The sequence below is a fragment of the Stylophora pistillata genome, chromosome 4, assembly GCF_964205215.1.
Source record: "Stylophora pistillata chromosome 4, jaStyPist1.2, whole genome shotgun sequence".
Lineage (NCBI taxonomy): Eukaryota > Metazoa > Cnidaria > Anthozoa > Scleractinia > Pocilloporidae > Stylophora > Stylophora pistillata.
This window is the reverse complement of record NC_142522.1, coordinates 23,610,840-23,627,232: the sequence shown is the minus strand read 5'-3', so window position 1 is coordinate 23,627,232 and position 16,393 is coordinate 23,610,840. Positions and strand designations below refer to the sequence as shown.

Sequence of the window (16,393 nt, the reverse complement as noted above, 5' to 3'; positions counted from 1 at the left end):
TTTTTTGATTTGTTTTTATGGCTATTTCCATTTCTTGTTGTACTTCCTCAATATGTCTGACTTCCTGGCATTAAGTCTATTTGAAACCGTATCCGTCAGTCGGTACCCGTCAATCAGAGTGTTCAAAGTTTGTTTAGACGGAAATGCCAAACGATTCCAAAAATTACGATGATTTTTTAGTGGATGAATTTTCCGAATTTGTGCACATCATAAAATCGCTACGTCGAGAATTTTTTTGAAGTTACCTCAAGCTAACGATTTCAAGATGTGCACAAGACCGGAAAATTCGTACACTAAAAAAAAAAAACTGAGGTAAGTTTTGGAATCCCTTGACATTTCTTAACAAACATCTGTAGTCTTCAGGAGTTGAAAGAACCTCATTGTCGAAATTCTGTGAAAATTTCTGACTGCTTGGCATTTACTTTATTTGAGACGGCGCCCGCCTAGCTGGAATTAAGACAGCCTTCTATAAAATGGACCCTCGAAACTGGGATGAGTTCGGGATCAAAAATGAGAAATTTTGCTCAAAAAAAAGACTGATGTTGGATCTCATAGGTCAAAGTAATATTTGTAACACTTTTACACAAGTAGAAACAGAAAATGAATTTACATCTGCCGAGATCTTTGACTCATTTACATGCAATACGGTGTCGTGAAATGCGGCTTCACAAAATTCGCAAAAACCGAACCGAGTTTTAGATTAAAAATAACCAAATTTTGCCCAAAAACGGACTGATGTAGAAACTACCAGAGACCTTAGTGAAGTAAAGATCGCCGACGGCACGAAACTTAGCTTAAGTCAAGAGAAGTACATTGTATTGTATAAGGAATATTTCCTTTGGCCTAAAGTTGCTTTAAAATGCAATTATAATGTTATGCGTGAATCAAGTTTATTTTAGAATTCAGGTTGTCGTAATAAAATATACGTATGATGCACGATCCTCGCAGTAGAGAGCGCTATTTATGCAATAAATAGCGCTCTCTACTGCGAGGATCGTGCATCATACGTATCTATAACAGCAGTTCAAAATATATGAACTTCATGTATTCATCATATGTAATAAAATATGCAGGTCGAGTAAATAAACACACATGGCTTTGTCAACTCGCGATCTTTGCACCTTGTAGCGTGATATATTTGTTTTCCATAAGGTCTATATATTGCATTTGTTCACAAAGGAACTTTTCCAGAAGCGAATGTAATTTATCGTGTTTACTTAAAAGACTAAGCACTCCCCCATCAGCGCATCGATGATCAGCGTAACTGTTCTAGCCCCCTGCAGTATAGGTGGCTTGAAATCAATCTCTAGAGACACAGGTAACAATGGTGAAACGAACAAATGCTGGTGGACGAACAAACGGAGCTAATGATATATCTATTGTTTACGTCCACCAACATGGACGTAACGTGCAAACCACCTATAATAAGCTTGCTCCTCAATCTTTCAACGCGTTCCTTTTCTGTCGAAGTCACGATATGTTTCCATCAAAATGCACTTTCACAGTGAATCCATATCAAGTTTTAATTTTAATTTCAACTGTCTGCACTGTTTCGGATTAATTAACGTTCTCTCCGACTAATCAACACTTTTTCACAAATTGAAAAATCTCCATTAATGTTGTTACACACTGTAACATCAATAATAAAATATTAATTTACATTTCCAAACCTTTTTCCGACGTAAATAGACCAATGAAAGAGTTGTATATGGTCGTGACGTGTATAAACTCGTGGCTAAAGACTTGGACAAACCCAATAAACCAACGCATATTGCATATTGCATATATATATCGATCGAAATGCACTTTCATAGCAAAACCATATAAGTTTCAAATTCAATTTTCTGCACTGTTTGGGATTAATTAGCATTCTCTCGACCAAACAATACTTTTTCACAAATCGAGAAATCTTCATTAATGTTATTCAGCACTGTACTATCAACAATCAATTATTAATTCATATTTCCAAAAGTTTTTCAGACGTAAATCGACCAATGAAAGAGATGTATATGGTCGTGACGTGTTTAAACTCGTGGCTGAAGACTACACCGAACCCAATAAACCAACGCATGTTATATTGAAGGTCTTGGCGATGGGAACTCAAAACGCTCCTCCGAGTGTCGTTTTTCGAGGAGTGTTGCTCTGTGCAGTTTTAATCACCGCAATAGAGTCATCCACTGTTTGTCGATCAGCATACTTCTCAACGTTGGCAGATAAGCAGCTTAAAGGCTTCGTTGTAAAACGATTTAAGTCTCCCGGCCAAATTTGGTGTAGTCAATCTTGTTTGAAAAACGCCTGGTGTACTTCAACAAACTTCAAACTTGCTCCTCAAACTTCTGACGGCAAAGGAATTTGTGAACTAAACAAACACGATAGCTCTGCTATCAAAGAAAACACGCATTTGCAGTTTGAGGAAGGTAACACTTTCTCAATGCTTCTGAAGGTAATTAATAGCATAAAATTTTTTGTAGAAGGCTCCACGAGACCTAGTTGATGCGGCTCGTAGCTTAATTAAAAGATAAATTGTTAGTTTTCATTTTGAAATAAACCAGTTTTGTGTTTTCATGTCACTTAATATATTTCATTTGTTAAAAGAATCCACTCGTTTGGGTTGAAGTCTTTGGTGCCACATTGGTTTCTTTAGCAATTTTCAGATTTACACTAAGATGAGCGAAAACCTATTTCGATGAGGATAATTGTTGTCATGGAATAAGTGAGTTAATAGACGTGGTATGATTGACAAAAGACCTACTGTTGTTTCACAAATTAACCCATAGCTACCTTATTTATTCGATTAGGCGTCCTGGGCACTTATTTAATTTTTGGACTTTCAGGGTGGGCGCTTATTCGAGGTGGGCGCTTTTTCGAGGCTGGGCGCTTCTTAAATTTTCACCATTTTCAGTAAGTAAAAATGAAACAATGAAACTAGAGATTGCAAGCCATTGAAGAAATACCGTACGTAATAATCAATACCCGTATTCTTCTTGTGTACTTTATTATTATTATTATTATTATTATTATTATTATTGAGATACAATGAAATATATGAAGTTCATATATTTTGTACTGCGGTATTAGATACATATGATGCACGATCCTCGCAGTAGATAGCGCTATTTAAGCAATAGCGAAATCACACCTGAAAAAAATCAGGCCTGTACGGGATTCGAACCACTGACCTCTGGGATACTAGTGCAGCACTCTAGTATCGCAAAGTAAAAGCGATAGCCCTCACTTATCTAGTATCTAAATAGCACTATCTACTGCGAGGATCGTGCATCATATGTATCTAATACCGCAGTACAAAATATATGAACTTCATATATTTCATTGTATCTCATTTATCACTTTCACGGTTTTATTACGAATCAACTTAACGGCCTGCTCCCAGTTGGCTTGTTAGCTCAATTGGTAGAGCGCTGCACTAGTATCGCAGAGGTCAGTGGTTCGAATCCCGAACAGGCCTGATTTTTTTCAGGTGTGATTTTCGCTATTGCTTAAATAGCGCTATCTACTGCGAGGATCGTGCATCATATGTATTATTATTATTATTATTTTTATCTTTAAAGGGGGGATGGGCGCTTATGCGAGGTTGGGCGCTTAAAAAGTACTTTTTGGGGGTGGGGCGTTGGGGGTGGGCGCTTATTCGAGGTTGGGCGCTTAATCGAATAAATACGGTATTTTGTAAAAGCGATAGCCCTTACTTAATATCGATTTACCGGTGCTACAACTTACTATACGAGGTGTAATACTGTAAATCAAAGGAGATTATTATCCTGATATTCTGTGTGCGCTAACATTCCGAAAGCTGTGAAGAAGATTATTAACACTGACTATGCATTATTCTTGCGCATCCTGAGTAGCTTCCGAACGGCACCAAACAAATATTCATTATCGATCACTATGCCTTGTTGATACTAATCACTCCAACACTATTTCGTTTTGAAGTTTTAATTGGAGCTGTTTTTATAAAAGCGAAATGAATTTTCCTTGAACAATGACATGAATCGAGAAATGATGAGGAAAAACAAGAGCATGAACACAAAAAAGTCTCCGTTTCTTCGACGAAGGGAAAACCCGATCTTCAATTAAGTTATGCTGTGTATGGCTCGTATAAGTAATCAGTTATGCAAAAATTTGTGAGGAAAATTATGTTAAGGTATTTGCCATGCCAGCGGCGAGTGGTTTCAGAACACTTTATTTACTATGATCAGAACCAAAGAATTTTTCTTACCACAAAACACCTGTTACATATGTCGCTTTGGAACTACAACACCGATAAAGTAAAGCTATGAGAAGCAAACATTACTTTAAGCATTAGCCGAAAGAAAAAAGACACTGATATTCTTTTGTCATTCTTGCCAAAATGTGTTTCTGGCGCTAGCGTGTGAAATGTATTTGACAAAATCTATGATCTTATCATCTGATATTCAGTCTATAAAGTAGCATTTTGTTTTTTGTATGACAAGACTTCCTTAGAACGAAAGGTAACTTACAGTGTAGGACTCAGACGTCATTCTTTTTTCTAAGGAATCTGCTTTTAAAAATCATAATTTGAAGCGACATGTGAAGCTCTACTTTGGGAAAAAGACTGTTACTCTGCGTCCTGCTGCAGCTTGGTATTCTGGGAAATAAGTAGTTTGGTATTCTGGGAAATAAGTAGTTTGGTATTCTGGGAAATAAGTAGTTTGGTATTCTGGGAAATAAGTAGTTTGGTATTCTGGGAAATAAGTAGTTTGGTATTCTGGGAAATAAGTAGTTTGAATAAACATCGTAGAAGATTAGAACGGTGATGGCGAAGGACTAAACTTCTAGCCGATCGCCAATTGTTTATTGATCAATGCCGCGCCGTCAGCAACTTACTTTGTTTTTCCAAGAAATCTTATTACACTTCACCAATCAACGATAATCAGTCGGACTATAAACTTCTTTTCAAGACTATTGATAATCTACTACACAGAAAGTGTGATACACCTTATCCGCCATGTAACTCGCCGTCGGAGCTCGCAAATACGTTTGTCGAGTTCTTTTCTGATAAGATAACTAAAATACGTGTTGACCTTGATGCTGCAACTCCTATTCACTCAGTTCCAGAAGTTAATTGGGTCTGTCGTTATACGTTTGCTAGGTTTAATATGGTAACCGCTAATGACGTCCGTGAATGTGTTGGGAAACTTTCTTCCAAATCATGTGAACTGGACCCACTTCCTGGCTTTGTCACAACAAGTAACGCTCTGGACACACTGCTGCGATTTTTCTCCAAGATTATGAATACGTCACTGCAATCTGGCCAAATGCCCTCTAATTTAAAAGTTGCCAAGTTACGCCCTCTTCTTAAGAAGCCTTCTCTGGATCATACGCAGTTTTCAAACTATCGCCCCGTTTCAAATCTTACCTTTATCAGCAAAGCAATTGAAAAGTCTGTTGCTAACCAACTGATTACCTATATTAACAATTTGGACGAGACATTTCAGTCAGCCTATAAACAGTATCATAGCACGGAAGCAACTCTCATTCGCGTCCATAGGGACATCCTCATAGCCACTGATAACCGTAGAACAGTAATTCTATTACTTTTAGATCTCTCTGCTGCCTTCGATACAGTTGATCACGATATTCTCCTTTCTCGTCTACTTGAACGCTTTGGAGTTACTAGCAAGCCATTTTTGTCGTTTCAATCTTATTTGTCCGATCGCATGCAGTATGTGTCTGTAGATGGCGGAACTTCCTTGAAACATGTTCTTCAATGGGGTGTTCCACAGGGTTCTGTTTTGAGACCCATTTTGGACCTTCTCTACACTTCACCGCTCTCTGACATTGTTAAGAGATTTAACTTGGGTTACCATTTTTATGCTGATGATTCGCAACTTTATTTGTCCTTTCAGCCAACTATACCTGGTGATAGGGATTTAGCTGTGTCTAACATCGAGCGTTGTGTACATGAGATTGATCACTGGATGTTGGTTAACCGTCTTAATTAAACTAAACAAGGATAAGACTGAATTACTAGTGATCTCTGCTAAACATCTACCTATGCCAACTGTTCAAGAAATCTCTGTCGTCAGTGAGACCATCTGCTCCTCACAGAAAGCTAGAAATATTGGTGTTACTTTTGACAATCATCTTCTTTTCAACGATCATGTTGCAAGAATCAGCAAATCATCTTTTTACCATCTCCGTAATATCAGCTATATAAGAAAGTACTTGTCATCGACCACTACTGAATACTTGTTCATACATTTGTATCTTCGAAATTGGATTATTGTAATTCATTACTCTATGGACTATCGAACTACCAAGTAAAAAAGTTACAACACGTCCAGAACGCCGCTGCTCGTCTCATCTCTCTTTCAAGAAAACATGAGCATATTACGCCTATTCTGTTAAGTATTCACTAGCTTCCGATACATTATCGCATTATGTTTGAAATTCTACTCATCACGTTCAAAGCTCTTAACAATCTTGCACCATCGTACATTCGTGAACTACTCACACCTTACGTTCCAGCTCGTCAACTACGTTTATCATCTAAAAACCTTCTTGTGATTCCTCATTTTAATTTGAAGACATACGGTGCAAGATCCTTTTCCGTAGCTGCCCCCACAATCTGGAACACTTTGCCGTCCGAAATTATGAACAGCTACTCAGTGTTTTTAAAAACGAACTCAAAACTTTCCTTTTTAAAAAATAATTTTTATAATTTTACCATTGTGTCGCTCTTGCTAAGCGCTTTTAAACTTTGAGGATACTAGCGCTATATAAATTCTTTATTATTATTATTATTATTATAATTTTAAGGTACGATCATATTCGTGTTCTGATCAGGTTTTCATGACGCACTGCCTGTTTATGCTTCTTTTTAGGGCTGTTCAGCAACCAACAGCTGTGAAAATAGAGGTGTGTGTGAGTTTGACGAGAAAAAACAATCCTATTCCTGCCAGTGCAGGCCCCCTTGGACCGGAGAAACTTGTACTGATCTGGGTAAGAGGCAACTTAGAACAGCAGAATAGAGATGGTAAAGTAATATCGGTCAAGGAAAATGACAAAATAATTATCTTCGAGACTTGGAAACAAACAAACCAACACTTTAACGGGAATAATTTGAATATATCAACAAAGTTGAAATGGTAAATTGGTCACCGTTACGATTATAAAAGCTGACGTTTCGAGCGTTAGCCCTTTGTCGGAGCGAAGAGAGGAATTGTGGGTTGTGTGTGCTTTTAAAGGCAGAAACAGGAGCTACGTGATTGGTGGGAACATGGCAACGAGAAAAACACGAATAAATTAGTGGAATGAAAAGAATCAACGAACGCTTTTCATTCCACTAATTTATTCGTGCTTTTCTCGTTGCCATGTTCCCACCAATCACGTAGCTCCTTTTTCTGCCTTTAAAAGCACACACAACCCACAATTCCTCTATTTGCTCCGACGAAGGGCTAACGCTCGAAACGTCAGCTTTTATAATCGTAACGGTGGCCAATTTACCATTTCAACTTTGTTGATATATTCAAATTATTTCGTTACCCCCACCGACCTAGCCCCAAACAGTTTCTTTAGAAACTATCAGCCTTTAACGGGAATGCCACAAACGAAACAAAATAAAACGGAGCGTTTAAAAAAGAAATTAAATTGAAGTTAAAACTGACAAGAATGGAAATATGTTTAAGACATTAATATACATATATATATATAGTTATATATATATATATTATATATATATAGTTATATATATATATATATATATTTAGTATAATTTCAGAGTTGAACAAAGAGTTTTCAGCAATCTGATTGGTCGAGCGGTTCCTTATATGACGCTATCTAAACCGCTCCGCGCGGTTTATATAAAATGTTAAACTAAAATGTCAATAAATGTTACTAAAAGGTTATGATTTTAGAAATTTCTCTGTTGTTCAGCTCTGAAATTATACTAAAACAATTATTCGCCTCAAGAAACCGAGACCGAGACCTACGTATATTTCCACCAGAAGCTTCAAAAACTTTAAAAAGGATGCATTCTTGGACGACATATCAAATGCCCCTTGGTCTTTAGGAGACGTTTTTGACGATACCGATGATAAACTCGACACTTTTAATTCATTATTTCATCAAATCCTCGATCAACATGCACCCGTCAAAACTGTCAAAATGAGAGTTAGACCAAACTCTTTTATAGATGATAACATTCGTGGTTTAATGAGGCCAAGAGATCACTGGCAACGACTAGCTAGAAAAACAAACGACCCAGCTATGTGGTCAGGCTACCGCAACTTCAGAAGGCAAGTAAAGCGAGAAATACTGCTCGCACAAAGGGAATTCGTTGAAAAACAAACAAGACAGAATCCCAACAATACTAGAAGCATCTGGAAAACAATCAGGTCGTGTATTCCAAAACAGCCCATGAATGTCAAGAGCTTTACTAAAGATGATCAAACCGTAGCAAACGAATTCAACAAGTTCTTTAGCTCGGTTGGGAAATCTACGATAGAAAAAATTCAACTTCTCGCTAACATATTTAATTACGCGCCCGCCCCGGACACCTTCATTCCGAGAAGCTATCTAACCTCAGAACAGTTCTCTTTCACCACGGTGGAATGCTCTCAGGCTACAGATATTGTTAATTCAATACCTAACAATAACCCTCCAAGAATTAACAAAGTACCACCTCGTATAATTAAAGAGAGTTTGCAGACCATCGTTCCTTGTATCACCTCCATCATTAATGCCTCTCTTAAAAGTGGTGTTTTTCCAGCTTCTTGGAAAATTGCCGAAGTTTTTCCAATTCTAAAGAATGGAGATCATGAAGAAGCTAACAACTATAGACCAATATCGCTGCTCCCAATACTCTCTAAGATATGCGAAAGAGCGGCATTAAATCAGCTGTCTTCATATTTAACAACTAATCAAAGAATATCAGCGAAACAAAACGGCAACAAAAGATGGCATTCAACCGAAACAGCACTGATCTCTACTACTGATTTTATTCTTCGCGCGATCGACCAGAAGAAAATCACTGCAGTCGTATATCTTGATATGAGTAAAGCCTTTGACACTATCAACCACGTGATTCTTCTAAAGAAACTAAAGGACATTGGTTTATCATATTCTGCACTTCAATAGTTCGAAATCTTTCTCAAAGAAAACAAGCAGTCCGCATCAACTCTGTATTATCTGATAGATTACCAGTATTATAATAATAATTTAAACATATTTATACAGGATTGCTGCTTCAGTTTAGGAAAGAAAACTGCTATCAATGCAGGTCCTGTTAAAAAATAAATAGAAATCAATTTAGAGTAAATTATAAAATAGTTACAATAAACGAAAGTAAATTCGGACAATAATAAATTCTACGAATTATTAAAAATTATTTAAAATCATTAAAGATTTTTGTACTTTTATAAAAAAAAGCGCGCTTGGTGCATTCTAATTTAACTTTTTCTAAAATAAGACCATCATTATTTCTAGTATTGTAGCGGTGAATGTCGCGAATTCTTACATTAAAATAATTAAAAAGATATCTGGGAACTCTATTTGCAATGCACTCATTAACAAATCTAAAACTATGTGTTCGTCTTCTATAATAGAGGGGTTCCCAGCCCAGTTTAGTCATAGCTTGATCAGTTGTTAGTTTTGAGGCATCTTTGGAGTAGACGACCCTCGCTGCCCGTCGCTGTAGTCGTTCTTGTCACTGTTTCCTTGCCCACATTCATGCCGCACAGTATCACAATAATCTAGAACCTGGAGGACCATGGCTTTATAAAGTCTATTTGCAGCTTCTAGCGTTAGTGAAGGTCTTATTCGAGAGAACATACTGAGTATCTTAGATACCTTGATCCTCACATAATCCACGTGGTCATTAAAGGAAAGGGTGCCATCAAGAACGACACCCAAGTACTTAAAAGTGTCCGTATGCTTAATTGACTGTCCATTGAGGCTTATATCAGTTTCATCACACTTTAGTCTCGCGAGCCTTTGGCGGGTGCCGAACGTCATAAATTCCGTCTTCTTCGTGTTGAGAACAAGTTTATTAAAGTGTAGCCACTGAGACAGATTCGCTAGATCAAGGTTTAAATTAAGGTCTATGTCCACGGTGGATGTGGACGACAGATAGATCACTGTATCGTCTGCGTACATCATGATGTTGGAGAATTGGATACAGGACGGTAGATCGTTTATATACAGAGTAAACAGTACAGGGCCGAGGATGCTACCTTGCGGTACGCCACTGAGGACAGGCATTGGACTGGATAGTTCATCTTCGACACAAACAGCCTGGGTTCTGTTAGTAAGGTAGCTCGTCAACCATGCGAGAGATTTATCCTCCAAACCAAATCTTTTGAGCTTGCGAATGAGATCATCATGGGGGACGGTATCAAAGGCCATTTTCAAATCGATAAATAAGGCCCCAGTTAGTTTTCCCGCCTCTGTGCTTCTTCTAATTGTGTCACAAAAATATGTTACCGCGGTCTGTGTCGAATGATAACGTCTAAACCCCGATTGAAATGAATTGAAGAGGCCATGTTGATTTAGATACTGTTGAAGCTGAACATTTACGGCTTTTTCAGCAATCTTCGAAATTACTGGTAGGATGGAAATGGACCGGTAATTGTCCATAACTTGCCGACCTCCTGATTCGTACAGAGGAACAACTCTCGCCGGCTTCCACTCATCTGGCACAGTGCCTGTGGTCAAAGAGAGATTTACAAGAAAAGTGATTGACTGGGTGATAACAGCAGCACTGTAGTCAGTGGTGTACCGCGAGGGAGTGTACTAGGCGCATTATTATTTAGCACTTATGTAAACGACCTACCAAACATCTGTCAGAATTGTTCAACTGAATGCTATGTGGACGACACAAAGCTTTTGTGCGAATGATTCTGCCCAAGCTATAGAAGGAGTGAACTCTGATCTACAACTTAAACGCGATTGATGTTTCGACAATTGCTTAATGCTTGATCCTGAGGAGACTAAACTGATGGTCTTTGGCAGTCGAAGAATGTTTCTTAAAGTTCCAGACTTTAAGTTGCCCCTGCTCGGAAAGGAAATTATCCCAGCTCAAACAGTCAAGGATCTTGGTGTTATTTTCGATCCCACACTATCCTTTGACAATCATATCTATGCGACTGTCTCATCTTGCATGTGGAAACTATCCCAACTAAGTCGCATTAGATTCGCCTTTAACAAAGATCTGCTTGAAACTATAATTAACGTCCTCGTTTTTAGTAAGATGTATTACTGTTCGTCAGCATGGTCTTCCACATCAGCTTGTAATGTTCATAAGCTACAATACGTTCAAAATTTTGCCACCCGCATTATTTGCAATGTAAAGAAGTACGATCATATTTCTTCCACATTAAGGAATCTACGCTGGCTACCGGTAAAATCAATCCTGTACTATCGTGACGCTACCCTATCATTCGAATGTAAAACGGGCCTAGCGCCTGAACATTTGACATCCAAGCTTGTAACAAGAGGCAGCGTATATGGGCGTATTACGAGGAACTTTCAACAACTCCACATTCCCCCTTTTAAAACTACAACAGGTCAGAGGACCTTTTATTATAGAAGCGTAGCCACCTGGAATAAACTTGACTCAGGAATGAAACTATGTGAAAAACCAGCTTCTTTTAAGAGAGCTTTGAAAAGGCATCTCCTGAATGATTTTTTTTATTTAAATAACCATTCTATTCTTAAAGTTATAAGTAACTCTTTTTGTATTTAACGTGTTATTAGTTAGTTTTGTATGTATAGTATCACGTATGTAAATTATGTAATTGTTCACTGAAAAGCCCCAGACGGGGATGTGTTCAAATAAAATGTATGTATGTATTATGTACGTCCCTCCTGTTACTAGTCAAGTGTGATGACCACTATACTATCAGGACAACCATGCTGGCAACATGGCAGTCGAAGATGTGATTTTACGTGATTGGAGACGTGGTCTCTCGGGACATCAGGACATCACCCGTTTCTCCTATATAATTATGTCCACATCCTGAACATGTTATTACGTAAATCAAGTTTGTTGATGTGCAGTTCATCGAATATTTTATCCGGAATGTTTCATTCGTGGCGAAGAAGCCTTCTTCGCCACGAATGAATGAGAAATAGTGTGACAGTCCACAAACAACAAATTAGATACCCGCGCACACGTATGCTGGGAGTCAGCAAACATATTGATGAATGTGCTGGGGGATTGACCCCTCAGTTCACTATCTTTCCGTTTTATAAGATTCTCGGCCCTTCTGAGGTCATGAGAAAGAACAAGGAAAGATTTTTTATTTCTAAATATAAACCCGTTCTTAATTACTTGAAATTACGCTAATTGCTCACGCGTGCTTCTAATTACAATAACCATTGTAATTACAATTATATCTGTGACGTAATGAGTCAATAAACACACTTTGCTATGCCTGAAGAACCGCAACAGCGGTGAAACGCATAGTGCAAAAGCAAAGAGTAAGAGAAAGAAAAAGAGGACTTTCGTTTCTCATTTATTTCAGTATATAATTATATATATATGTATATATATTAAAAATCAAATAAAAATGATTAAGGTTGATATTTTGAGCTTTCGTTGTATGCATATTAGGCGGAGAAACAACCTATCTAGAGCGTTTTATACATGGCTAATACAACGGCAAAATGACTGTCCATTGTCAGGGTCAAATCAGTTTTACGTCTTTAATGCAAGAGTCCAATGTTTTCTGCAGTCGTTACATATTAACGTAACCTAGAACATTTAGCAATATACTACTGACAATTCTTAACGTTATTTTATACTCCCAAAAAGTTACCTGTGACAGCCATCCCTGCAAAAACAGTGGAACTTGTACAGACGGAGTCAACGGATATAACTGTAGCTGTGCACCAGGATTTCACGGGACACAGTGTGAAAAGATTGAAGGCCTGTCTTGTTCAACAGGTTTGTTGAGAAGTGAGACATATTTCATAGGATCTAGACATAAAAACTCGTCTGTGTTCCGTCGGACAAAGACCGCCAAAATGCCCCTGACTCTGAATTCCCGTGAATCGTATAAATTACATATATCTCATTAGATGTTATGTTGCGTAGTATCGCTGAGTATTTTTACGAGGTGTGCCGTATTTTGACGAACCCGTAAGGCAAGTCAAAATACAAATAACGAGTGAAAATACTCAGGATACGACACACCAAAACGTCTAATATGTTATTTATTATCCAACACGCCAGTACGGGCGAATTTCGTGGATATTTATTTACGGGGAGTTCGTGACAGAAGTATCCGAAGCGGAACAGAATCGGCGCGTTGTCGTGTTGCTGTTTCTATTTTCTTCAATAACTGATGAATTTTCATTTTCCTCTAAATGCTTTTCTTCGATCGATTTATCTAACAAACTTGGATCGATATTCACCAGCCATTGCGACTCTTCCTTGTAAGAGAAAAGATATAAACTGTCCGCCATTTTTTTGACTTCAATCCAATTCGTCCCTTGCGCGATGCGAGAAAACCTGTCTAACCGGTTCTCTCGAGTACAAATAGCACCTGATTTTTGTGCTCGTCTTGGACGCTATTTGTACTCTACGGAGTATAGTTGAATAATGATATATATAGAAAAACAACAATTGAAAAACAACAATTGAAAAACTACAATTGAAAACTGAAACAACAACCTACTGAAAAACAGCAATTGCCCTCGTCAACCCTGGATAGTCTAAGGGCTAAAGTGAAATTCCTTTTGTGTTCTCCATAGCCACATGTTTCAAAGGTTCTTTTAAAGTATTTTTTTTTAATTTAAACCAATACTTAAATAAATCTGTACTACTACACTTCCTTCGTTCATTATCGTCGTTGAAATAGAGGGGCATGACGACCACAGTCTATGCACGTGCACACGTGCGATCCGCTGGAAATCTGAAATAACTTATGTAGATGTCAAAATATTTATTGGCGAGGTGTTTTGATATTTGCAGTGGTGGACTGTTTGAAATCTAGTCTGTTGTATTATCAACTATGTTAATATCATTAATGGTTGACAAACAATAAAAGATACGCAATCCTAAGCCGTCTTTTGCCGTATTGATTCGTGAAATTATTCTCAATAGAGAAGGTAGGAAACGGCACTTCTGGTCTCCTGAAGAACTCAGTTTCTTTTTCCACAGCTTACCGGATTATTTTTGAACAGCCTACCACCGACAGTTACGTCATCAAAGCAAATGCCATTTCATCTAATCTCGCGGAATTTACTGTGTGTCTTTTTGTTAAGAGGAAGGATACAAATTCAAATTCTTGCCAGTGCCTCTACAGCTACGCAGAAGCCTCTGGTTTTGATATTGGAAATGCCATATATGTCTGTTTGAATGAACCGAATATTGAGATCAACGTGGATGAGCCGGGACACAGGTAACTGATCAGCATGAAACAAACCAAAAAAAGCCTTGAAAGAATGCTAGCGCTCTGCCGAACTTTCTTTCACTTTTTCCGGGGCGCTTGGCAATGCACTGAAGCATTTTCTGAGGTGATGAAAGACGGAAAACTCAGTGCCATATCATGCTAGAACAGCCAACGATAATGCTCAGGTTATGACGGAAAATGTTGACAAAAATGTAATGGAATTATCCAAATCAGGAAAGCATCAATGTAATTTTGTGTTGCGTGTGAGTACATACTTTGGTAAGAGGTATCATGAAGAAAAAAAAAGAGACGATCATAATTTTTCTGGAAAATCAACCACTTTGCAGCATAGTATTCTTCCTCAATCAGCCTAATCGATAAGAGGCCTCAAACACCAACGGTAGATATTTTGAAAACCATTCTTTCGAACTATGATGCTAATAATCACAATAACACTGAAGAGAAGTAAAAAAAACAATGATAGTAAAAACAATGACTGGAACGATGGTGATGAATAAAGATGATGATTTTTGGAGTGGTACCCTGGCTAAATCAAATCACCTTGACCGTTATCAATTTATCTATGGAATGAGCCGTTTGTTTGTGCGAAGTTTCAAAATCAGGCTCACAACTTAAGCAATTTAGCGAGTAATCCTAATAAATAAGGAAGAAGCCATTCTCTGGAGGATATGAGAGTTTTCTAACGTGTGTTTGTCTATGATCATTTTCCAAGGGGTACAGACACCGGGATAAGGATTCATGACACCATGTGGCATCACATCTGTGTTACTTGGAAAAGTACTAACGGCGCCTGGCAGTTTTATCTGGATGGACAACTCCGAAGCAATGGAACAGGCTTGAAGAAAAATCACCAGGTTCCAGCCGGCGGAACAGTTGTTATTGGACAAGATCAAGATACAGTTGGAGGGGGCTTCCAGACTAGCGATAGTTTTGGACCGGGTGAGGTGACAGAAGTTAATCTTTGGAGCAGGGTCTTGTCAGCGAGTGATATTGCAGAACAGTACGCAAACTGCCACATAAACAAAGTCGGCCTGATGCACTGGTGGGAACAATTCAAAGATGGCGTTTCAGGTGTGAAGGTAGTCGAGCCTTGAACTGGACATTCAACCGAACCAAGATCATTGACTAGTAGCTTTCTTTAAGCGTAGAAGAGTCTGTTTGCATTAAAAAACATGTTTTGGATTACAAAAAATCATCAGCAACACCTGTACTTTCAAGATGATTTAAATTATTGAATGATAACACGAATTCTTAATAGGTAACTGCACCTAACTTAGCAGAAGTAAATCAGAATAAGCAAATAATGTAACCACGCTCTGTCTTATCCTTGACTATCTTGAGAAGACTAATAAAGTAGATCTCCATACCCATTAACTAGCTTTCTATTATTTCCAACTTTGAGACCCTATTGAGCCTATATCTGAGAAAGGCGAGAATCGATTGACACTCAAGTACAAAAAGATGCGTTTTTGTACTTTGCCGTAGCACCCTTTTGGATGAATTAAAAAGCTTGACTCTTCTCTTCTCGATCTTTTCTCGCTTACAGTTCCCGCTCATATCGAGAAACTGAAAACAATCTTAACTGCCAGTATTCTAGACAGTTTTTTCGCTATGAACGTGTTAAGTTTTCTTTTGTCCATTTGGCAATGTATGGTGTTATTCATGCGGCATCCATTTTAATTCTGCTTCCTTTTGTGAAACTAAGGGCGGGTTGTATTGTAAACCAAGAGATCTTTGAAGCCTTGGTCTGCTAACAGTCTGAAGCTAAGGAACCCGGCTGTTGACCGATTTAGGAACGAAATTAATTAGTTGTGGGTTGTGACCATGTTAAAACATCTATTAAACAAGGACAGCCTCTATTTTTACAATACGGTATTTTCTCCCCGCAAGTTTACAGGTGGGCTGTACCTTGATGTACTCGACCCAGTATTTCCTGGTGGGCAATAGCTCTTCAACAACTTCGTTCCCAGGGCCTCTGCTCCTTTCACCCACTCCCA

At 38.1% G+C, this 16,393-nt stretch overlaps 1 protein-coding gene across 1 annotated transcript; it reads left to right on the top strand.

Annotated features, from left to right (window-relative positions):
* Positions 1-2,077: 2,077 nt before the first annotated feature.
* On the top strand, positions 2,078-15,766 carry LOC111335213 (uncharacterized). The gene is made up of 5 exons (XM_088757783.1): positions 2,078-2,443; positions 6,864-6,981; positions 12,794-12,925; positions 14,144-14,384; positions 15,109-15,766. Exons 1-5 carry the CDS (start codon positions 2,093-2,095, stop codon positions 15,488-15,490), a joined length of 1,224 nt encoding a protein of 407 aa, XP_088613909.1. The 5' UTR covers positions 2,078-2,092; the 3' UTR covers positions 15,491-15,766.
* Positions 15,767-16,393: the final 627 nt, after the last annotated feature.